The sequence below is a fragment of the Taudactylus pleione genome, unplaced genomic scaffold, assembly GCF_031769625.1.
Source record: "Taudactylus pleione unplaced genomic scaffold, aTauple2 ptg000556l, whole genome shotgun sequence".
NCBI lineage: Eukaryota > Metazoa > Chordata > Amphibia > Anura > Myobatrachidae > Taudactylus > Taudactylus pleione.
The window spans coordinates 19,888,723-19,915,649 of record NW_028284958.1 but is presented as its reverse complement, the minus strand read 5'-3'; the positions used below and the strand labels follow the sequence as shown (position 1 = coordinate 19,915,649).

The 26,927-nt window shown below is 46.5% G+C and overlaps 1 protein-coding gene across 1 annotated transcript in view; it reads right to left on the bottom strand.

Annotated features, from left to right (window-relative positions):
* The window catches only part of PLEKHO2 (pleckstrin homology domain containing O2), an 85,509-nt gene that overhangs the window by 12,821 nt on the left and 45,761 nt on the right, over positions 1-26,927 (bottom strand). The window contains exons 2-3 of the mRNA XM_088452871.1: positions 24,105-24,254; positions 13,016-13,132 (exon numbers count right to left, since the gene is read on the bottom strand). Coding sequence (XP_088308997.1) covers positions 13,016-13,132; positions 24,105-24,254 — 267 coding nt within the window. The remainder of the gene's footprint in view (positions 1-13,015; positions 13,133-24,104; positions 24,255-26,927) is intronic.

Sequence of the window (26,927 nt, the reverse complement as noted above, 5' to 3'; positions counted from 1 at the left end):
CATCAGTAGTATTTATTGAAATATTTCAGGGAAAGGGGTACAGAAAAAAAAGAATGCAAAATGAATTAACAACGAAATATTGTAAACAGACGAGCAATAGTCACACAGTAACATGATAGTTCAAGAAAAATCAACCTCATTTAAACTAAATGCCAATGGGTCTGATAGAGACGGCTTAGAGAATAGTTGAACACCCTCGCCATCGGTAACATACTAATGCCAAAGCCATCCACTTCATAGATGGAGAGGAAACGGAGGTGGAATATGGGAGAGAAGCCGTTTCGATAGTGAAAAGAATATGAACCTTATGAAACACTTTAAGTAAAGGAGGAGGGAGGGACTGTTTCCAACATTGTGCTAAAGTTGGGCGTGCTGCTATAAAGGTGGGACGTAACCCATACCTCTGATGGGGCTGCACTACATCAGGGTAAAGGTTTAGAAGTGCTCATGTTGGAGGAGAGGTCAAGGTGAGAAATCAGTGAGAAACCGAGTAAAAGCACCCTGATAATGCTGCACGCAGCAATGCAAATGTTCAAAACACCCGTACACCTCTGCTCTCTGATGCAGAGGAGCAGTGAACTGCATGCGGCATGTAGTCAGGAAGCCGGCGGTCGAAATGCCAATCGCCGGCTTCCCGACAGTGAAAAGTCTAAATACCGATGCCTATCATTAGCCCCATGCTGAAATCCCGACACCCGGCATACCGGACATAGGTAACCCTGGCATCGTGAGCTGTTAGCCGCGGGGGAAGGAGGGATAGGTTTAGGGACTTCCGAGGGGACTAAGGGTTAAGCACCCCACTGGTAGGGTTAGGTTTAGGCTAGGGGAAGGGGAGTAGTGTCAGGCATCTCCTGGGGGGAGGTTAGAGTTAGGCACCCCCCGGGAGGGTTGGCTTAGGATGTGGGGAGGGGGGATTAGGTTTAGGCACCCCTGGGGGGAGGTCAGCCTTAGGCACTAGGGGGGAGGTTAGGGTTAGGCACCACTAAGGGAGGGTTAGGGGGGGGAGAGGGGTAGGGATAGTGTTAATATTTACCCTGTCGGGATCTCCATCTGTCGGCCTTCCGGCGTCGGTATTTCATCCGCCGGGCTTAGGTCCGGCGCTATAACATACCAATTCCCTGCATGCACCTCCCAAGCTTCTGGCCTGATGAGGACAAAGATGTTCCAATCAGGATGGAGAGAACGAGCACTCATCTTGGTAATGTGCTGCCTAAATTGGGGCAGTTGGGAGGTGTGTGACATAGGAATGGTCAGTGGGTGAAATAATTGTGATATAATGTAAATTGCAAAGAACCACTCTCCTTAGGAGGAGCAAGACAACATTTCCATTCCACAGCTTTTATAGACTACACGCCATGAAATTCAAATGTATTAATTTTATTATTCTTTCAATCATAATTTTCATGACTGTGCATGATATGTGCCAACATAAATAACAAACGTTAATGCTGGTACAGCGTTGCAGCTGGGCCTGTGTGGTCTGACTTCCTGCCTGTATTTGCTGTTGTTGCTGCTGCCACCCCATTTCTAAATAGTCAATTACCTTAGTGATCAACAGCTACTTAAAAGGGAGGAGACTGACAAATGAATATCTGAGCAAGATGTAAATGGTTAATCCCACCACAGCTGAGGTTATACTGTATGCAGAGAGAGCTCAAAGCTTCCTGATGTCCTGAATAATTTTGGGTGTCACCTCTACAATGTGAGTCAGACTCAGCAGAGAGAACTACACAGCACTGCAGTGCTCACTACACAGCACTGCTCATTACACAGCACTGCTCATTCACTACACAGCACTGCTCACTACACAGCACTGCTCATTCACTACACAGCACTGCTCATTACACAGCACTGCTCATTCACTACACAGCACTGCTCACTGCACAGCACTGCTCATTGCACAGCACTGCTCACTACACAGCCCTGCTCATTGCGCAGCACTGCTCATTACACAGCACTGCTCATTACACCGCACTGCTCACTACACCGCACTGCTCACTGCACAGCACTGCTCACTACACAGCACTGCTCACTACACCGCACTGCTCACTACACCGCACTGCTCACTGCACAGCACTGCTCACTGCACAGCACTGCTCATTCACTACACAGCACTGCTCACTACACAGCACTGCTCATTACACAGCACTGCTCACTACACAGCACTGCTCATTACATTGCACTGCTCACTACACTGCACTGCTCATTACACAGCACTGCTCACTACACAGCACTGCTCATTGCACAGCACTGCTCACTACACAGCACTGCTCATTGCACAGCACTGCTCACTACATAGCACTGCTCATTACCCAGCACTGCTCATTACACTGCACTGCTCACTACACTACACAGCACTGCTCACTACACAGCACTGCACATTACACAGCACTGCTCACTACACAGCACTGCTCATTCACAACACAGCACTGCTCACTACACAGCACTGCTCATTACACAGCACTGCTCACTGCACAGTACTGCTCATTACACAGCACTGCTCACTGTACAGCACTGCTCATTACATTGCACTACTCACTACACTGCACTGCTCATTGCACAGCACTACTCATTGCACAGCACTGCTCACTACATAGCACTGCTCATTGCACAGCACTACTCATTACACAGCACTGCTCATTACACTGCACTGCTCACTACACTGCACTGCTCATTACACAGCACTGCTCACTACACAGCACTGCACATTACACAGCACTGCTCACTACACAGCACTGCTCATTCACTACACAGCACTGCTCATTACACAGTACTGCTCACTACACCGCACTGCTCATTCACTACACAGCACTGCTCATTCACTACACAGCACTGCTCATTACACAGTACTGCTCACTACACCGCACTGCTCATTACACAGTACTGCTCACTGCACAGCACTGCTCATTACACAGTAATCTGGCTCACTACATAGCACTGCTCATTACCCAGCACTGCTCATTACACTGCACTGCTCACTACACTACACAGCACTGCTCACTATACAGCACTGCACATTACACAGCACTGCTCACTACACAGCACTGCTCATTCACTACACAGCACTGCTCACTACACCGCACTGCTCACTGCACAGTACTGCTCATTACACAGCACTGCTCACTGCACAGCACTGCTCATTACATTGCACTGCTCACTACACAGCACTGCTCATTGCACAGCACTGCTCACTACATAGCACTGCTCATTACACAGCACTGCTCATTACACTGCACTGCTCACTACACTGCACTGCTCATTACACAGCACTGCTCACTACACAACACTGCACATTACACAGCACTGCTCACTACACAGCACTGCTCATTCACTACACAGCACTGCTCACTACACAGCACTGCTCACTATACAGCACTGCTCATTACACAGTACTGCTCATTGCACAGCACTGCTCATTCACCACACAGCACTGCTCATTCGCTACACAGCACTGCTCATTACACAGTACTGCTCACTACACCGCACTGCTCATTACACAGTACTGCTCACTGCACAGCTCATTACACAGCACTGCTCATTACACAGCACTGCTCACTACACAGCACTGCTCATTACACAGTACTGCTCATTGCACAGCACTGCTCATTCACTACACAGCACTGCTCACTACACAGCACTGCTCACTATACAGCACTGCTCATTACACAGTACTGCTCATTGCACAGCACTGCTCATTCACCACACAGCACTGCTCATTCACTACACAGCACTGCTCATTACACAGTACTGCTCACTACACCGCACTGCTCATTACACAGTACTGCTCACTGCACAGCTCATTACACAGCACTGCTCATTACACAGCACTGCTCACTACACAGCACTGCTCATTACACAGTACTGCTCATTGCACAGCACTGCTCATTCACTACACAGCACTGCTCACTACACAGCACTGCTCACTATACAGCACTGCTCATTAGACAACACTGCTCATTACACAGCACTGCTCACTACACAGCACTGCTCACTATACAGCACTGCTCATTACACAGTACTGCTCATTGCACAGCACTGCTCATTCACTACACAGCACTGCTCATTCACTACACAGCACTGCTCATTACACAGTACTGCTCACTACACCGCACTGCTCATTACACAGCACTGCTCATTACACAGCACTGCTCACTACACAGCACTGCTCATTACACAGTACTGCTCATTGCACAACACTGCGCACTACACAGCACTGCTCATTCACTACACAGCACTGCTCATTACACAGTACTGCTCACTACACAGCACTGCTCACTACACCGCACTGCTCATTACACAGTACTGCTCACTACACAGCACTGCTCACTGCACAGCACTGCTCATTATACAGCACTGCTCACTACACAGCACTGCTCATTACACAGTACTGCTCACTACACAGCACTGCTCATTGCACAGCACTGCTCACTACACAGTACTGCTCATTGCACAGCACTGCTCACTACATAGCACTGCTCATTACCCAGCACTGCTCATTACACTGCACTGCTCACTACACTACACAGCACTGCTCACTACACAGCACTGCACATTACACAGCACTGCTCACTACACAGCACTGCTCATTCACTACACCGCACTGCTCATTACACAGTACTGCTCACTACACAGCACTGCTCACTGCACTGCACTGCTCATTACACAGCACTGCTCACTACACAGCACTGCTCATTCACTACACAGCACTGCTCACCACACAGCACTGCTCACTATACAGCACTGCTCATTACACAGTACTGCTCATTGCACAGCACTGCTCATTCACTACACAGCACTGCTCATTACACAGTACTGCTCACTACACCGCACTGCTCATTACACAGTACCGCTCACTGCACAGCACTGCTCATTATACAGTACTGCTCATTGCACAGCACTGCTCATTAACTACACAGCACTGCTCATTCACTACACAGCACTGCTCATTACACAGTACTGCTCATTACACCGCACTGCTCATTAGACAGCACTGCTCATTACACAGCACTGCTCACTACACAGCACTGCTCACTATACAGCACTGCTCATTACACAGTACTGCTCACTACACAGCACTGCTCTTTCACTACACAGCACTGCTCATTCACTGCACATTACACAGTACTGCTCACTACACCGCAGTGCTCATTACACAGCACTGCTCATTACACAGCACTGCTCACTACACAGCACTGCTCATTACACAGTACTGCTCATTGCACAGCACTGCTCACTACACAGCACTGCTCATTCACTACACAGCACTGCTCATTACACAGTACTGCTCACTACACAGCACTGCTCACTACACCGCACTGCTCATTACACAGTACTGCTCACTACACAGCACTGCTCACTGCACAGCACTGCTCATTATACAGCACTGCTCACTGCACAGCACTGCTCATTACACAGTACTGCTCACTACACAGCACTGCTCACTGCACAGCACTGCTCATTACACAGTACTGCTCACTACACCGCACTGCTCATTACACAGCACTGCTCACTGTACAGCACTGCTCATTACATTGCACTGCTCACTACACTGCACTGCTCATTGCACAGCACTGCTCATTGCACAGCACTGCTCACTACATAGCACTGCTCATTACACAGCACTGCTCATTACACTGCACTGCTCACTACACTGCACTGCTCATTACACAGCACTGCTCACTACACAGCACTGCACATTACACAGCACTGCTCTCTACACAGCACTGCTCATTCACTACACAGCACTGCTCACTACACAGCACTGCTCACTACACAGCACTGCTCACTATACAGCACTGCTCATTACACAGTACTGCTCATTGCACAGCACTGCTCATTCACTACACAGCACTGCTCATTCACTACACAGCACTGCTCATTACACAGTACTGCTCACTACACCGCACTGCTCATTACACAGTACTGCTCACTGCACAGCACTGCTCATTACACAGTAATCTGGCTCACTACATAGCTCTGCTCATTACCCAGCACTGCTCATTACACTGCACTGCTCACTACACTACACAGCACTGCTCACTATACAGCACTGCTCACTACACAGCACTGCTCATTCACTACACAGCACTGCTCACTACACAGCACTGCTCATTACACAGCACTGCTCATTCACTACACAGCACTGCTCACTACACAGCACTGCTCACTGCACCGCACTGCTCACTGCACAGTACTGCTCATTACACAGCACTGCTCAAAGCACAGCACTGCTCATTACATTGCACTGCTCACTACACTGCACTGCTCACTGCACAGTACTGCTCATTACACAGCACTGCTCAAAGCACAGCACTGCTCACTACACAGCACTGCTCATTCACTACACAGCACTGCTCACTACACAGCACTGCTCACTATACAGCACTGCTCATTACACAGTACTGCTCATTGCACAGCACTGCTCATTCACTACACAGCACTGCTCATTCACTACACAGCACTGCTCATTACACAGTACTGCTCACTACACCGCACTGCTCATTACACAGTACTGCTCACTGCACTGCTCATTACACAGCACTGCTCATTACACAGCACTGCTCACTACACAGCACTGCTCATTACACAGTACTGCTCATTGCACAGCACTGCTCACTACACAGCACTGCTCATTCACTACACAGCACTGCTCATTACACAGTACTGTTCACTACACAGCACTGCTCACTACACCGCACTGCTCATTACACAGTACTGCTCACTACACAGCACTGCTCACTGCACTGCACTGCTCATTACACAGCACTGCTCACTACACAGCACTGCACATTACACAGCACTGCTCACTACACAGCACTGCTCATTCACTACACAGCACTGCTCACTACACAGCACTGCTCACTATACAGCACTGCTCATTACACAGTACTGCTCATTGCACAGCACTGCTCATTCACTACACAGCACTGCTCATTACACAGTACTGCTCACTACACCGCACTGCTCATTACACAGTACTGCTCACTACACAGCACTGCTCACTGCACAGCACTGCTCATTACACAGTACTGCTCATTGCACAGCACTGCTCATTCACTACACAGCACTGCTCATTCACTACACAGCACTGCTCATTACACAGTACTGCTCACTACACCGCACTGCTCATTACACAGCACTGCTCACTACACAGCACTGCTCACTATACAGCACTGCTCATTACACAGTACTGCTCATTGCACAGCACTGCTCATTCACTACAGAGCACTGCTCATTCACTACACAGCACTGCTCATTACACAGTACTGCTCACTACACCGCACTGCTCATTACACAGCACTGCTCATTACACAGCACTGCTCACTACACAGCACTGCTCATTACACAGTACTGCTCATTGCACAGCACTGCTCACTACACAGCACTGCTCATTCACTACACAGCACTGCTCATTACACTGTACTGCTCACTACACAGCACTGCTCACTACACCGCACTGCTCATTACACAGTACTGCTCACTACACAGCACTGCTCACTGCACAGCACTGCTCATTATACAGCACTGCTCACTGCACAGCACTGCTCATTACACAGTACTGCTCACTACACAGCACTGCTCATTGCACAGCACTGCTCACTACACAGTACTGCTCATTGCACAGCACTGCTCACTACATAGCACTGCTCATTACCCAGCACTGCTCATTACACTGCACTACTCACTACACTACACAGCACTGCTCACTACACAGCACTGCACATTACACAGCACTGCTCACTACACAGCACTGCTCATTCACTACACAGCACTGCTCACCACACAGCACTGCTCACTATACAGCACTGCTCATTACACAGTACTGCTCATTGCACAGCACTGCTCATTCACTACACAGCACTGCTCATTACACAGTACTGCTCACTACACCGCACTGCTCATTACACAGTACTGCTCACTACACAGCACTGCTCACTGCACAGCACTGCTCATTATACAGTACTGCTCATTGCACAGCACTGCTCATTAACTACACAGCACTGCTCATTCACTACACAGCACTGCTCATTACACAGTACTGCTCACTACACCGCACTGCTCATTAGACAGCACTGCTCATTACACAGCACTGCTCACTACACAGCACTGCTCACTATACAGCACTGCTCATTACACAGTACTGCTCATTGCACAGCACTGCTCATTCACTACACAGCACTGCTCATTCACTGCACAGCTCTGCTCATTACACAGTACTGCTCACTACACCGCAGAGCTCATTACACAGCACTGCTCATTACACAGCACTGCTCACTACACAGCACTGCTCATTACACAGTACTGCTCATTGCACAGCACTGCTCACTACACAGCACTGCTCATTCACTACACAGCACTGCTCATTACACAGTACTGCTCACTACACAGCACTGCTCACTACACCGCACTGCTCATTACACAGTTCTGCTCACTACACAGCACTGCTCACTGCACAGCACTGCTCATTATACAGCACTGCTCACTGCACAGCACTGCTCATTACACAGTACTGCTCACTACACAGCACTGCTCACTGCACAGCACTGCTCATTACACAGTACTGCTCACTACACCGCACTGCTCATTACACAGCACTGCTCATTACACAGCACTGCTCACTACACAGCACTGCTCATTACACAGTACTGCTCATTGCACAGCACTGCTCACTACACAGCACTGCTCATTCACTACACAGCACTGCTCATTACACAGTACTGCTCACTACACAGCACTGCTCATTATACAGCACTGCTCACTGCACAGCACTGCTCATTGAACCTCTTGTGACCTGAAAAGTGCAAAAAATTAGCTTCATTTAAAAGAGGGAAAGATTTTTGTATTTTTTTTTAAAAACCTCAGTGAAATGTCCATCATTATTCTCTGTCATTGCCTTAAATGGAAACACATAAATAAGGTTTTGGAAACTGTTGAGATCAGTAGAAATCGGGTCTCTCGTGACTGCAATAAACCACAGAGAAATGTCACTCCAATTATCTTGATATTGTGCATTGGTTGTGAGTCCCTTACTAAAAATCCTTAAATCCACCTTTCATGGTAGATGCTTCTTCTAATGTAAGTATATAGGGGTTGGGTATGGGATGGCAGCGCTCGGGATCCCGGGAGTCAAAATCCTGATGCCAGAATCCCGTCAGGGTTAGGATACCGACACTTGTCGGTAGGTATCCTACCCCTCCCCCTCTCCCTACACTAACCCTCCCCGGTGCCTGACCCTAACCTCCCCCCCTAGTGCCTAAACCTAACCTCCCCCTCCCCATAAACCTAACCCTCCTCCCCTAGTGCCTAACCATCCCCTAGTGCCTAAGTCTGACCTCTAACCCTTCCCCCAACCCCGCTACTTACCTTCGGGTTGCCGGCGGTCAGGATTCTGACAGGTGTTGGGATTCCGGCGCCGGTATTCTAAGCGCCGACATCCCCAGAATATATCCCCTTATAGGTCTGGATTCAAGTAGTACACTGCAGTATACAGATGTGTCCTCATACATCTAGCTTCAATACATCGCGCAGCGCGACTTGCCTGTCGTGAGTGAGCTAATGCTACTCTGCTAGCGTTGGGCGTCTTCTTTTGCAGAAAATGCACCTACATCGCAATGCAATATGACTACGAAGCACCAGCAGACTGTGCTGATTAATGTGATATGTGACACTTGTATATCTGTGTGCACCTGAGTCTGTATATGATTCACAACGGAACTTGGAATGAAAAAATCTGCGTCTGCAACATTGTAGCACTTCATATACAGATTCAGAGACTCAGTGGCACACAGATATACAGGTGTCACCTATCAAATTAATCAGCACAGTTTCCTGTTGCGTCCTAGTCACATCGCATTATGACTTAGACGCATTTTCGGCAAGAAATGACGCAATAAAGGACACCTGGCGCTAGCAGAGTCTCACAGAACCTGATGTGCTGAGAGGAGCTTTTTACCATGACTGCAGCAAAGATGTATAGGGACACATGTGTAACATAATAATGTGTCAGTATAAATTGCTGGCAGTAAATGGTTATAAAATTGTCAGTAAAAAGTTCTGTATTTTCATGGTACAGAAACCTTGGTGTGCACATTGATAACTTGTTTTAAATAAATGATCTGTATTCACCAGCAGCTTTTTACTATAATATGGTAACAAGCACAGGATGAGCCTTCAACACTGTCTGATTTATTATTGTTTATTTATTAACCGTGTTTCCTACAGTGCTTACAAATTACACAGCGCTACACAGCTTACCATTCCTGGGGTTATTTATGGGACTAGTATGCTATATTTATTTTGAATATAGAGATGCAGAGACAGAAAATCAATAAAACATTTCAGGGGGCCTATTCGCTATCCCCCTCCACCAATCTTCAACTGGACAAAAGGGACGAGCCCACCAAAACATTGCTTAGTCTAGTGACTAAAGGATACTAGCTCTGTAAATGGAATCAGTATGATTTACCGCCAGATGCAAGGTTCAAATCCCGACAGCGGCTGCCTGAAATGGGTGAAAATCCCGACCGTCCCCAGGTAAGTATTTACTAACCTAACCTCCCCCCCTAACCCTAACCCTACTTAGTGGTGCCTAACCCTAACCTTCCCCCTAGTGCCTAACCCTAATCCCCCCTCTAAGTGCCTAAATCCAACCCCCCCTTCCCGCCGTCTAAACCTAAGTCCCCCAGGGGGTGCCTAACCCTAACCCTCCATCCCCCTAGCCTAAACCTAACCTCCCGGGGGGGTGCCTAACCCTAAATACCCCCCAGGAGCCCTAAACCTAACCCCTCCCCCCACCGCTGCGGCTGTCCTCGCTCGGCACCCGGCATCACTTCGAACGGGATGCCGGGCGCCGGTCTCCCGGCATCGGTAAAGTGACAGGCGTCTAGATTTAGACGCCTGTCATTTAACCCTCGCCGGGATTAAGCAGTCGGGAAGCCGGTCATCGGGATTACGTCCGCCGGCTTTCCGACTGCGTACCCTGTAAATACCACTGTAGCTCTCTAAATACAGTAGCATATAGAGCATATAATTGTTTTTTCTTTTCTTTTTAAGAAATGGGCAAAAGGGGCATTTGCCCACTTCCCAACTGGGCAAAAGACCACTCACCAGGCTTTATAGTAACATAACAGCTCACTGAAAGAGACACAAGAGCACTGGCTTGAGAGAGGGAAGTTGTCTCTTTCAATGGACTAGAGCCTGAAAATGAAGAAACCTTCAACTAATTCTACTATAGCGAGTCCTAAGGGCTAGACACCTTGGGCACCATAGGTTCACAGAGTGCAATGAAGGACCAGAGAGTTTGGAGTATCGCAAGTATTTTATCATGGATACAAGAAATTAGGGCTTGCTCAAACTAGCCCATGCACCAAGTTTGTCTGTGTACTGCACATGCATATTGTTTTCTATTCGCTCTAGGGGCCCATTTATCAAAGTTAATTTGAGGTAAATTCCCCGAAAACACCTGTTTTCGGGGGTTTACCTCAAATACTAAGTATCCCCCGGATGTATGAAGGAGGGACCGCAGCAGGTATCTCCGATATGGTCCCTCCATTGCCGCTGGCAGCCGCCTCCCCCATAGGTTTCTATGGGGGATGCGATGCTGCCAAATGTATCAATATCGGGAATGCAAAGCATTCCCGATATTGGCACCAGCAGCTAACGCCGTCTGAAGATAGTGTTAGCAGCTGTAGTCTATGGGGACTTACCGCATGTCAGCCGGTGGAGGTATCTCCCAGATCCCTCCGCCGGCAATGGGCGCCGCTCATGTGCAGTCGGCGGGACTGTGCATGCGCAGCAGCCCCCCATGCACTCCGGCCACATCGCAGGGATGGGCTCCTTTCGGAGCCTGTCTCCCTGCATGTGCCGGGTCATACATTCAGCCGCTATGATCGCATTTTGCAATGCGATCATGGGCGGTACTGGATGCCCTGATCGCATTGCAAAATGCGATCATTAATAAATGGGCCCCTAAGACAGGGCCAGCCAAAAGGTCGATCACGATCTACCTGTAGCTTGCGGAGCTCCCGCCGGTAGATCGCGACCAGCCTACTGCAGTTTCTGGGAATGCTGGTCTCTGAAGCGATCAGAGACTAAAGAAGCCTCTGATTGCTTCAGAGGCCAGTGTTCCCAGTAATGCAGCGCTCGGGTGCGTGGGTGACGTCATGATGTCACCCGCGTCTTCCCCATTGTGAAGAGCCTGCGCGCCTGCTGGATCTAATTAGATCCAGTCAGCGGCAGGCAGTGGACGTCTACGTGGGACCGCTGACCAGGTAAGTACTGCACAGGGGAGGGGGCACCAGTACTGGGGGCACAGAATAAGGGGCACTACTAGGGGCATTATTGGGGGAACAGCATAAGGGGCATTACTAGGGGCACTGCATAAAGGGCACTACTGGGGCATTGAATAAGAGGCTTTAATACAGAGGGCTTTGCATAATAGGCTCAAATACAGGGGGCATTGCATAATAGGCTCAAATACAGGGGGCATTGCATAAGGGGCATAACTACTGGGGCATTGCATAAGGGGCACAACTACTGGGGGCATTGCATAAGGGGCACTACTACTGGGGGCATTGCATAAGGGGCACTACTACAGTGGGCACTGTATAAGGGGCACTACTGTGGGCATTGTATATAAGGGACACTAGTGTGTGTCGTAATGTAAGGGGACACTACTATGTGGTGTAATGGGAATATGATTGTGATGCTATGTGGAGTAATTTGAATTGGGGATACTATGTGTGATTTCGCCAGGACAGACCCCGCGTCCCTTTCTGCAAGGCCACGCCCTTTTTTGCATGACACCCCCCCATTTTCATCTTGGTAGATAACGAAAGGTTTGAAGTTTTAAAAGTAGATCACCGAGTCCAAAAGTCTAGCCACCCCTGCTCTAAGGTTTACGTTGAAGTATCCAGTCCTGCTCATGTACTGTATTGTAAAGTGGTGGTTGGCCCACCAATGTGATTTTCCTACATGCCCAGCTAGAATCTTAAAGCACTCATTAGAAAGTATTTACCTTTGTGCCTTGGGATGGTATCAAAGCAAAGTGTCTTTTGCGCTTCATGAAGGCTTTTTGCTCTTGGCACCGTTCATAGTTAGAAAGCTCCAACTTCTCTGCACCCTTCTGCTCATCCTGTGGACACAGAAGTATACAGTGACTGAGAAAGTGAGCAGCATGTGACAGGAGAGTGTCACCATATGTTTGTGTCTGTGTGTGCGGGAGAATCATGTGGATAGAGGTAAACTGGAAGATCACGTACTGTGACTATGGGGTAGATCTATTAAAGCCTGGCGAGAGATAAAGTGGATAGAGATAAAGGGCTCTATTTAGTAAAAACATTTAGGGGTCTATGTACTAAGGCTTGGAGAGAGAAAGTGGATGGAGATAAAGTACCAACCAATCAGCTCCTGTTACTTTACAGGTTGTGTTTGAAAAATGACAGGTAGGAGCTGATTGGTTGGTACTTTATCCCCATGGCTTAGTACATAGGCCCTGATTTAGAGCCGGGCGCTCTGACAGAGCGCTCGCTCTGAATCAGGGCCGTCCTTCTCTTTTTTTAGAGCGGCCTCCTGGCCGCTCGCATAGCTGTGGGTGACCACCCACAGCTATAGTGAGCGGCCAAAAAGATGGTCGCGATGGTCAAGACCATTGTGACCATCGGGCTTGCGATGAGACTCTTGTGGTAGGGTCTCGATGCCGCAAGCCCTGGAGTGCTTTCGGCTCTATCAGAGCCAAAAGCACTCCCACTGATATCACTTGTGATGTCAGTGGGGCCAGCCCCAGACGGTAGGCGTTCCCATAGGAACGCCACCGTCTGGGCAGCCACGCCCCTGGCACGGCCACCAAAGGGGGCGTGCTGTCACGCACCATCGACAGCATGCCCCCTTTGGTATGAGACCCATAGCGACGGCTTGTCCGTCGCTATCCGGGTCTCGCGCATGCGCACGATGGAGCCGGGTCCGTCGTGCGCATGCGCACTGGGCCAACATCGACCCGCTTGCGAGCGGGTCTGAATTAGGCCCACAGACCCCTTAAAGTTATTATGCTCATTCAATCCATTCACTGAGATTGTATCCATACTGAATGTCCATCTGGACTCTCTTTGTAACAAAACTTTCTCCCGGTCACCACCCCTTCTTGATTTTGGCACTTGATCTATAAGCATAAATTGAAATATGTTGCTAAAAAAAAAATGTTGTGCAACCGATATATCACTTTGTCCACTTGAGATGGCTTGTCTTATCTTGATTCGACATTCTGTCCGTAAAACATTGTGATGTTTTGTCCACATCATATAAGCCATATGGGCTTGTGAAAATGTAAATGACGAAACTGGAAGTACAGGTAAGCCAACGTTTGATACGTATTCCTTTAGGCAGAGGCACAGAAGGGGCTGCGTGCGACTACACAGGACCCATTCTGCACACTCACAGAATGGGTCCTGCGCACGTGCAGATTTCCGATAATCGCTGAGTCAGCCCCAGAGTTCTTAATAAAGGACTGTCCTTTGTCCTGACAAAATTCCCTTGACTTCTTCCACAATAAACTTCATTTAAATAGGCTGACTAGGCAGCTGAAACTGGAGTCCCAAAAAACTGGAATTCTTTGGAACTGAGGGCCTAATTCACTACGGATCGCAACTGTGATTGCGGCTGCGATTATGAGCGCAGTTTGACTGCCATGATATGCTAATCCATTGCAATCACTATGCCGTTGCAGCACTACATAAGAACGCCCCCTTACCTTACACACATCCTTAATACTTAGCAAGACTGCGAAACCATCGGTAACATCGAGTACAATCGGAGTCTCACACACACTTGCACAAGGTCTGACCTTACTCAGGAATTGCTAACCTCATCGCACGAGTACTCGAGCTGTGTATGGCATTGCAGTGGCTAATTTATGCACGCCCCTGCAACGGTGTTCAAACGCCCTGGCACACCTGCATTTCGCCAACCACCCCCCTGTCACCTCCCACAAACGGAACTTCTTGTCAATCACTCTGCGATGGGTCTGCGTAGTTGCTGCGATCACAGACCCGTTCACAATGGCTCGTTCGCACACTGCAATGCATACACAGAACGCAACAATCAGCCGATTGTGTGCGTAATCACAGTTGTTATCCTTCCTGAATCAGGCCCTGAATCACACAGGATCACAACAGATGAGAACTTCTGTCCGATCAGATGTAAATCTGATTTTGAACCAAACTCCAAAAATACATCTATAAAAAGTTTTAGTAAGATGATAGAGCAACAATCCCAGACCCAGGCTTGTAAAAAAACAGCATATTGGTGGGAACCTGTCAGCACAAGAACATACGCTTTAAAGGAACTCAGGGGGTCATTCAGACCCGCTCGCGAGCGCAGGATGCTTGCAAGCGGGTCGATGTTGCCCCACTGCGCATGCGCACGACGGAGGGAGCTCGGTCATGCGCATGTGCAAAACCCGGATAGCGACGGGCTCTCTGTCGCTCCGGGTCTCGCACCAAAGGGGGCATGCTGTCGATGTTGATTGGGCGGATAGTTTTCATCATCCACAGAGGGGACTACCATTTTCTCAACTACTCAGAATTCATCGAAATTCTGGCAACTTGTCAGAAACCATCAAACAAATGAATGGGATGATCAGTACATTTATTGCATTATGAATTTATGACCCAAGAGAACTACAAAAAAAAAAACCAAATTGAAAGTTTAGAAAATTCTGAGAATAGAAAACCTCTGACCTGCCAAGAAAAAAAGATGTCTTGAAAACCATCATATGGGTTAATGATTTTAACCAAGAAACACAAGCCTCGATGATATCGGTGAAATCTTTGTGGCTGATTTTGAACACTGACCTGCTTTGGTAGATTCCTCACTGCTACATTGTTACAGTTACAGACGTGGTAAAAACACTGGTGATGCGGTGGTTAGGAAAGACATTTCTATTATAAAGGCAGCGGTAACACACATTTTTTAACCCGCAGGAAAGTTTGTGTGAAGTGTTTTGGGTGCAACGAGGGACACATTTGAGCATTCCCACTCAGGCAAGAATGTGAAATGAATTACACCCTGACCTGTAGCAGAAATTCCTAATCTATTTTATCAGATGTCCCTGTGATGTCCTCATATCGGGAAACTGCACGCAAGTAAAAATAAAGAATCATGCTCCATCGGGCGGCTATTTGTCAAGCACGGGATGGCAGGAAGTGTGATCAGCCGGTGGTCCGCCACTTCAAAGGGAACAGACACAATTTAGCCTCACTGAAGGACAAAATGATTGAAACTTATGGGGGCTGCATAAACAAATGAAAATGCGGAGAGATCATTAATTTCTCTGCACTCTTCTCTATACTAAATATAGAGAACAATGGCCCTCATTCAGAGCCGTACGCTCTGAGCAGAGCGCACGCTCTGCATGAGGGCCGGGCTCCTTTTTCATGGAGCGTCCTCCTGGACGCTCGTATAGCTGTGGGTCACCACCCACAGGCTATACGAGCGTGCATTTTGATGGCCGCGATGGTCGTGACCATCGCGACCATCGAAATTGCGAGCCGGAGCCTGCGGTTGAGGTTTTCAACCGCAAGCTCCGGAGTGATTTTGGCTCTATCAGAGCCAAAATCACTCCCACTGACATCACTAGTGATGTCAGTGGACCAGCTTCTGACGGGAGGCGTTCCCGTGGGAACGCCCCCGTCAGGGAGGCACGCCCCCGGCACGCCCACCAAACTGGGCGTGCTGTCAATCAACATTGACAGCACGCCCCCTTTGATCGGACACAACGAGCGAAGGAAAGTCCTTCGCTCGTCGTGTCTGGCGCATGCGCACGACGGAGCTCCCTCCGTCGTGCGCATGCTCAGTGCAGACCATCGACCCACTTGCGAGCGTACAGCCGCTCGCGAGTGGGTCTGAATCAGGCCCAATATTTCTTTATATTTTAGGTTTTCTCCAGCTAATAGCTTATTTTACATTTACTAAATAAACCCCTTTATCTGTCTCCACACTATCTCTCTCCAAAGTTTGATACATCTCACCCGTAAGGAGCAAATGTATGAAGTAGGGTAAAGAGTGAAGAAGTGGACAAATGGAGACGTTGTCCACAGCAACCAATTAACTTCTACCTATCACTTTATAGAAAGTACTTCATAAATGCTACCTCAAAGCTGATTGGTTGCTATGGGCAACTTCTCTACTTGTCCACTGTCTACATTACACTACTTGATACATCTTCCCTATATGATAGCAGACGGATTAAGCTGGCACCAGTCTGTTTAGGATGTGATAGCTAGGTATTTAGGGTAAAGCCATTCATAAGGATGTACTGTATGTATATTAAAAGAAATATAGATGCAGTTGCCATTGTTCATAATAATACACCAATACATTAGCGGGGAAAAAAAGTAAAAACTAAACATAAGGACGACAAGAGGTTTCAGGGTTTCATTTGAAGGTGGAATAGGCCAAGTGAGGAAACAAGATTCCTTGCTCAATGTTTTATATGGACCTCAGTATTATGTTTACCAGAAGGAAAACTTTAAGGGTGGAGGGGCAACTTTTCCCCCCCTAAACTTAAACTCTTAACAATATTAAGTTTTCAAGTGGTCCTGAGTCTAAAACACTGATGCCATGTTCCAGTTGCTGATGATGGAATGTGGGGGATAACAGGATCTGCACTGTACTGGAAAATGTTGGTTTTTTTTTTATGTCCCTTTACATTCTCACAGGGTATATTTACTAAAGGTAGAATAAAAATCGATGAAAAGCTATCAACATCGATGCAGACTTTGGCCCTTATACATTCATATTGTCTCATGTTGAAGGGTAAGGTATCACTCAATTTTGTAATTGTATGGGGGTGGGGATTTTGGACCTGATTCAGAGCCGATCGTAAGCGGGCGCTCGTTCACTCCGAGCGATGTTTGCCCAACTGCGCATGCGTACGGATCGTTATACGCATGCGCGAAACAGTCAGTGCGGTCGAAATTCATGTGCTCGCAAAGTAGCGAATGCCTGATAATTTGAGTGACAGAAAGAGGCGTATGTGGGTGGTAACGGGGGAAGGTGCTTGAAAACGGGGAGTGGAGATCCGAAAGCAGGTGTGCTTAAAGGTCAAAACGGGTGTTTTATGGGTGTGCATAATTAAAACAGCAGCGTCATTGACCACGTCACTGGGTTATTTTATAGTCAGAACTGCTCGCAAAATTGTGGTAGGAAAAACCAACCCCAAGAATAGCGAGCAGTTCATACCCTGGTCGATATACTCGATTAATCTAATACATAGCGGACATGACGTAGGATGCGAGCGGCCAGGGGGCGTATTTTTTCAAAAAACGACCGCAAGTTTGGTTCGCTCGTTCAGACCTAGAGGTGTGAACAGACCACAAAGAGCGAACGGTTGATTTGAATAGCCACCCCTATTTTCTGGACGAGCGAGCGCTAATTGCGTCCAGCTCTGAATCAGGCCCTTTGTCAGTACTTCTCCTTTAAATTCTGCAGTCACAGAGGGAGATGTGAATAAACAATCCACATCTATTTAGATATATACACACATGTGCCATTGCAGTGTGGGCCTGTCGCTGCCAAACAGCTGCCATGTTCTTACATAGAGACAGGTGCCAGCCAGATTAATCTCACAGAACCATCCTATAGAGAGTAGATTTTTTTTTCTGGACCAAAGCGGCCAAGATTTCTTTCCACAAATATTACTGTCTTGGCAGCAAAATCAGGTGACTGACATTCCTAAACGAAGAGGAGACCAATGGTGACAGCAGCCTCAGTGTACCCACCCCAAGATCTACGTTATTACAGAACTTTCCTTTAAATCTTGTTTATGTGCAACCAAAGACAAGAGGCTTTTTGTACTGAACTTGCATAGTTGCTTTAAGCTCATAGGACTGTGAAACTTTCCACACAGAATATAGATGAAGTTAACTATCTCATATAAATAAGGTATATTTTTTTGCTCACAATGGAGGCATCCATTTTGTGGGCTGAAACCAGGTTTATCATGAGTTTTTGTCCTCAAAATCAGTGAGTACTTGTACCTATCCATGTCTAGGTGCAAAACATCCAAAAAGGCATATTTTTCGCTTATGTGCATATCTCATAGTTCCAGACCCTCCAAAATGTCCCGTTCCATCAGGTACAGAATGCTTTGCTCCTGGACTTCCTTCTTAATTGATGATTGCAGTCACCTGTGTTGAAACACCCTTCTCATCAATTAAGTAGTTTAACTCAAGTGACTGCAACCATAAATTTGGTGGTAAGCCCAGGAGCAGTGCATTTTATACCTGGTGGAACAGGTCATGTTGGAGGGTAGGGTATCACTCAATTCTTTTGTTTTCTTTTTTTTTTTTGGGGGGGGGGGGGAATTTTGGCAGTACTTCTCCTTTAAATTCTGCAGTCACAGAGGGAGATGTGAATAAACAATCCACATCTATTTAAATATATACACACATGTGCCATTACAGTGTGGGCATGTCAGTGCCAAACAGCTGCCATGTTCTTACACAGAGACAGGTGTCAGCCAGATTAATCTCACAGAACCATCCTACAGAGAGCAATCATAAATTAGTTGGTAAGCCCAGGAGCAGAGCATTTTGTACCTGGTGGAAGGGTTCACTGAACTTTGCCTACCAGAGGAAGCCCCCCTGGTTCAACCTCTCCAGTCGTAAGTATAGATGCATACTTGCCAATTTTAACTGGACCCATCCAAAAGGGTCCCGTTCATGTGCAATGTGTGAGGGCAGAGGCACAACAATTGTGTCACCGCATCCTTGCCCCTTGCTGTTAAAAGTCATCTTTAGCGGCATTGTACAGTAGGATTATCGGGACCACGATGACATGTTTCAATGCAAATAACGTTGTCCAAACCCCAGGCCACCTACTTCTCTTGGGAAGTGGGCAGCTAGTGGGAGACAGGCCAACTTTGCTGGGAGTCAGACACCCCAAAATTCAGGACATTCTGATACAGTGGGTAAGTATGGCATAGATGTAATCAAAATGCATATGAATCTGCATTGCCTGTATTTGCGTAAACCCATTTTCAGTGTCTGTGGCACATGCGCGGGGGGGCTGAATATCTAGAAACCCCCCCTGTGTGTGTCCTCACACACAGAGGCCACCAGGCTCCTCTAAGCCCAGGGTATGTGTATACTGTATGTGTGTATGTTTATGCGTGTGTGTATATATATTGTATATATGTTTGTGTGTATGTATGTATATATGTAGGCATGTGTGTAAGTATGTGTCCTATGTGTGTATGTATGTATGTGTATGTATATATATATATATATATATATACACCCCACCCCCAGTAAATCCTGCATTTGCCCCTCAGCTTAGTGTCATTTTACACAAGAGGCCTTCCGCAGTTGGGAATACACCAATGTATACTGTAAATGTAATTTAAATAAAATGTTTATTTATTTATGAAATAATAATATAACAAAATATATATTTTTGAACTGTTATTGCCATCCTGAGGCAGTGATAGGAGAACAGGTATTGCCCTGATCAGAGCTGTAACTAGGGCTGGGAAAATGGTGCTGCCGCACAGTTCTCATGGCCTAGGAGGCAGTATTTGACTTGCAGAGTGCCTGGAACGGCATCCTGCAACCCAATGAGTCGCTGCAAAGCTATCCGGAGTATCTTTAGGTTGCTTTTATGCCCAGCTTGGAGAAGCGCTGATTGGCTGATAGTGGAAGGTTGCTGTGGCATTGTCTGCCAATCAGCGCTTCCCCATTAATTCCCATGGAGTGATCGGGGATTACCTCTCATTTTGGGTTTGCACTGTCTGTGGGATTCGGTTTTTAGATTGTTATTTTCCGACCTATAGATGCCTACATGGATCACAGAGGAGGCCACCCAAACAGAAGCATATCTATAATGGGTGCAGAGTGCCAATTTCCCGGCGTGTAGCACAGCGCTAAACTCTACTAGTGCCCAGAGTTTACTGCCCGACTCAGTGCGCTGACGGCCACTTGGTAAAGAGGAGGGGGCCCTGGACAGAGACTGCACACGGGCCCCCTCTTCTCTTAATACGCCCCTGAACCCAAAGGTTTGGTAAGTATGATATTTAAAATAAATAAAAGATTAAAACACATGGGGGTAGATTTACTAAAGCTTCTAAAACAGACAAGTGGTGATGTTGAACATAGCAACCAATCAGATTCTAGCTATCATTTCTCTTTTGCATTCTAGAAAATGGTACATGGAATCTGATTATGGGCAACATCCCCACTTGTCTGTTTTAGAAGTAAATATACCACACAGTGTGCAAGTCCTGTGTTTATTCTAGTACTTTCTTTACAGGTGCCAGCGGGACCTTAAAGTCTGGGTATACTGGCACTTGTTGTTCCACAAGTGCCATTATGCTAGGGCAGGCTGCCTGGGACTTGTAGTCCACCTGTAACAAACAAAATAATTTACTATTTTATTAGGACTGGTAGTTCCTTGGGAGGGGAGACTCCGTTTTGATTTTGGGGTCCCCACTTTCAGAGAAATTCCAGTCCTGGGCTGACCAGTTTGGGGCTAGTTAGTGCTAAGGCAGGGGGACCCCATGCTGTGTGTTTCCTTGATATGGCATTAGCTCCCTGGCTGGTTTAGCCCGGTACTGGTTATATGAAATCCCCCCCCCCCCCCCCCTATTTTCCCATACCAGCTCAGGGTGAGAGTCCTGGGACTGGTTATCGATTTGGGGAAGGGGGCAGGGGCGTATCTATAATGGGTGCAGGGTGTGTGGGGAACACGGGCCCCGCACTGCACAACACGCACCCATAATAATACTTACCTTTCTGGAGTCCCACGTCAGCGCGGGCACCCGGCAATTGCAGTACAGGGAAAATGGCCACCGCGGCCATTTTCCCAGTGACCTGTGCATACACTATAGACTCTGGGCACACTCTAGTGCCCAGAGTCTATAACTCCGGTGCTGGCCGCGCTCAGTGCGCTGCCGGCTGCCAGGCGGAGAGGAAGGGGCCCGTGTCGGAGACTGCACACGGGCCCCCTCCTCTCTAGAAATGCCCCTGGAAGGGGGTGTACCCTACGCATTTTTTTCATTTAACCCTTTCTTTACAGTTTACAGTAATTAAGCCTGCACAGATCACAGTGATCTGTGCAGTGATTCTGTTTGGATGGGTTTGCCATTGTTACTTTTTTCACTTCTATTTGTCACTGGTTTAGAAGTGAAAGATCAAAACCGACAGCATATAGAGCTGCAAAAACCGACTGACATCGACGTCAGGTGTCAATTGAAGCTGACATCAGCAATCTGACATCAATAAAAGTCGGTTTTGGTTTAGAAACTAAACCAACTTTTAGTTAATTTACCCCTTAGTGTCAAATGTGCCTGTTGGAGAGAAAGTTAATGTGGTATAATATGCAGTAAAGAAGAACTGTGCCAAGCCAAAAACCAAATATTTAAATTTTACGGACTTTAGTCAAATGAAGAATCACTTATGTTACTCTTTATGCCAATGGAGGCATAGTCATAGGAGAGGGATCTTACGATTCAGGGGCACTTTATTGATGATTGCAATTGTATGGGGCCCCCTCCTCTCTCCCCGGTGGCCGGCAGCCGACTGACGCAGGACCACAGACAGGTGAGTTTAAAATAATATGGGTGCAGATTGTGCGGTGCGGGGCCCCCCTGGACCTGGGTCCCATGTGCCCAGCACACACTGCACCCATTATAGATACGCCACTGTTACAATCTCTCTCCATCAGCCTCCAGTTAGCTCCATAATCTGACACTGTGCGCATGTAGGGCATCACAGACGGTGTAATGGTTAGCATTACTGCCTCACAGCACTGAGGTCATGGGATCGATTCCCACAACGGCCCTAAATGTGTGGAGTTTGTATATTCTCCCTGTGCTTGTGTGGGTTTCCTCCGGGTACTCCGGTTTCCTCCCACACTCCAAACATATATTGGTAGGTTAATTGACTCCCAACAAAAAAAATTACCTTAGCATGTGATAGGGAATACAGATTGTGAGCTCCACTGGGGCAGGGACTGATGTGAATGGCCAAATAAAGTGCTGCAGAATATGTGTGTGCTATATAAATAACTGGTAATAATAATGCAAATGGGAAAGACTCAACAAATATGCCGGGGATGCAATTTGCAAGAGACAGCGGTAATCGCTTCCCCTGCCCCTGTAAGTTACATTTAGTACATAGCGGGGATAATCATGGAAAAAATAATTATCCCTGATGAATTTTTTTTTACAATAAAAAAAAATTGTGACACTTCTGTGATTTTTAGCACATATGTACCTTAATTTGCATAATAACCTTGCACTAAAAAATACATATAAATGGGCTCATTGGTTTACTTGTCTTTATGCCCTCCCTTTTTTCTTGGATGAAGTTGGATTGGTTGGTCTGGAATTGGGCATCACCCATGATAAGATGGAGGATGTATAGATAAGTACAGGTTGAGTCTCCGATATCCAAAATGCTTGGGACCAGGGGTATTTTGGATAACGGAATATTCCGTATTTTGGAATAATTGCATACCATAATGAAATAACTTGGGAATAGGACCCAAATATACACACAGAATGCATTTATGTGTTATATACACCTTATACACACAGCCTGCAGGTCATTTTATAAAATATTTTCAATAATTTTGTGCCTCAAACAAAGTTTATGTACATACATAAAATTCAGTTATGTTTCATATACACCTTATACACACAGCCTGAAGGTAATTTTATACAACATTTTTAATAATTTGTGCCTCAGACTAAGTTTGTGTACATTGACCCATCAAAAATCAAAGGTTTCATTATCTCAGTCATGCCAAAATTATTCCGTATTTCGGAATATTTGGATATGGGAGACTCAACTTGTATCTAGATAAGTGAGAATGATTTATCTGGTTCGGGGCTATACACGGCATTCATTCATTTTATGGGGAAAAAAAGCACAAAAATATTTGTTTGAGAAACACTGCAATCAATAATCCTCCTTTGCATCTCATACCCTTCTGTACAATTGGCAATGCTTCCCTGGCGCACTGACTGGAAATGTATCAGTTAATCCATCTATTGCCCTGAGAAGATACACTTGAATTTAGCTTCTCACCCCAAGAATATTTGTGCTCTTTACCTCACTGTCACACACAAGAAGCTGCGTATGAAGAATCTGGATGTAGCGATCTTTCCATAGTCCCAGCAGTCCGCTGCTTTTCCTTAGCCAACCAGCCCTGTGGGTCACCTTAGACTGTGGCGGGGGAGAGACGCTGCTGCCCTTTACACCCTGAGAACAAAGTACACACAGATGTGTTAGTGGTGCAGGTTGGGAAACGCACATAGATGAAAACATGCACATTTCCAGAGTCTTTTACAGTAACTATTTTAGTCCATGTAGAATTTTATCATTATTTTATCTCTTGAGTTAAAGGGATTCTCCAACTAAAATGCATTTTAACCCATCACACATCTAGTGCAAGTTAGACTATGAAAGATAATCACTGATGTATTGCTATGGCTTATAGATTTGCAAATTTAAGCAATGTTAATTTTGATATTATAATGTTCCCTGGATTTACTGCCACTACAGCCATCTGCAACTAATTATAACATGTACTACTGTAATTACACATTATTATACCAGTTTAATAAGACAAGCCCTGGAAGCAAGAACACATGGGGCTAAAGTTTAATAAGCGGCAGGTCAGGCAGTGGGACCAGCCATTCTGATTCTGTAGTACTAAGGGGTCTATTCATTATGCTAATTATCGGGGCCCAATAATGAACATACTAACTCGCCGCAAGCAACACCACCAACGTTTAATTATTACCATCTGTGGTTTATACAAATTTCTGTCATGTTGGTCTTATTTATATTTATATTTAAAATTATCTGAATCCTGTGCGGCTCTCACCCCTCTTTTTTCTTCACCAGGTAACTAACCAGACCCAACATTAAATCAAAAGCACCCACGTTTAATAATTAGGCATCCCTTCCTGCAGACAGCCTTGACATTAGCATTCACATTTAATAAGCAGACCTACATCCCGACAAACACTCCCAACATTTAATTAATGTAAGTCAAATAAATAATGAACATAATAATGAAAAATTTACATTTTCACCTGCAATTGTAGAAATTAAGTTATAGGGCCATTTATCAAGAGGGTAAAGCAGGAGATATCACAGATATCTCCTTCTTACCTTTCTATCACGGAATGGTCCGCTGTCCCTATACACTAGTATGGGGACAGTATTCATCAATACAATATTTTCGGAGCTTGATTGCGGGAGCATTCGCCATCTTCTATGGGAAAGAGTCCAGGATAGCGAAGAAGGATCCTTTAGGATCCCTCCGCCCCTGTCCGGCTCCTTCCGTCGGACGTCGGGCTGTTGTGTGCATGCATGACCTGTAGGTCACGCATGCGCGCTTGTCTCACTGCTCCTGATTTTCGGATCAGCTGTCTCCACACCGGAGCAATTATGATTTGCTCCCCCAGAGCCAGAGGGGTTGCCTGGTGACTTAGAGGCCTATTCATGATGTTAATTATTGTCCCCCGATAATTAACATTATAACTCACCGTGGCTGCCGGAGCAATTCATCATTGCTCCGGCGCGATGACAGCTGATGCAAAATCAGCCATCTCTGCGAGTGGCTTCACTGCTCCATTTCAGAGCAGTGACGGAAGTGCGCATGCGCAACCTACAGGTCGCGCATGCGCTCAAGAGCCCTGACGTCCGGCGGAAGGAGCCAGACAGGGACGGAGGGATCCGAAAGGATCCCTTTTCGCAACCCGGACCTCCTTCCTATAGGGAAGGAGCGGGTTGCAAACCTGGGGCAGGATCATTCGCCATCTGAAGATGGCGAATGCTAACGCACTCAAGCTCCGAAAATATTATATTTTCGGAGCTTGATGAATTCTGTCCCCATACTAGTGTATGGGGACAGAGGGCCATTCTGCAAGAGGAAGGTAAGCAGGAGATATCACAGATATCACAGATATTTACCTTCTTGATGAATGACCCGATAACTTAAGTTTTACAATGGCAGGTGAAAATGTGCATTTTCACATGCTTTTGTAAAAATTAAGTGATGATGAATAAGCCCCTTAGAGAATTTACTCAATGCTAGACTTTCCATATTCCATGTATCTATTCTATTTTCACTCAGATGCCAATATAGCAGGGCAGTCTGCATACTGTCCTGATTCTGGTGCTGCTCTTCCAATTTTGAGTGAATGTCCCTCTTATGCTGCCTATCCACTAGCAGACGATAGAAACGACAGCACGATCGTGACATTGTAATCATGCTGTCGTTTCTATGTCTGTGATAAGCCTGCACTGAACGAACAGTCAGTCAGTGCAGGCTCATCGATTATCTGGCAACATGCTGAACCTGATGTTATTGTCAAGTTGACCAGCATGTTTGCCCGATGATTGATGTTGGAATTAATAATAACAGTTTACAAGGATTACTAACAAGTGTATAATGATTAAAAGCATTATAATAGCAACAAAAGTCAAGGATGTGAGGCAGACACCAAATAAGTAAATGGTGATATCCAAGTAACTCTGGTGCAGGTCGCCGAGAATATTTGATACATGAATCTCTGTGACTTTCTGTGAGTTTTATTTTATGAATCAGGCTTTATAGGGTTAAGAAAACCCAAAAAACTTCTCTGTGTGCTGGTTTATTGTACCCTGCAAGGACAGGGCTATAAATATTCAGGGGTCTATTTATTAAATCCCTGAAAAATAACATTGCATATCATTGCTCACTGCTGTGATATGGAAAGTTTTCAGGGGCCTATTCATCATCACTTCATTTTCACAAAAGCAGGTGAAAATGCATTTTCACCTGCAATTGTAAAAATTAAGTGTTCAGGCCATTCATCAAAAAGGTAAAGCAGGAGATATCACAGATATCTCCTACTTACCTCCCTCTGGCGGAATGACCCG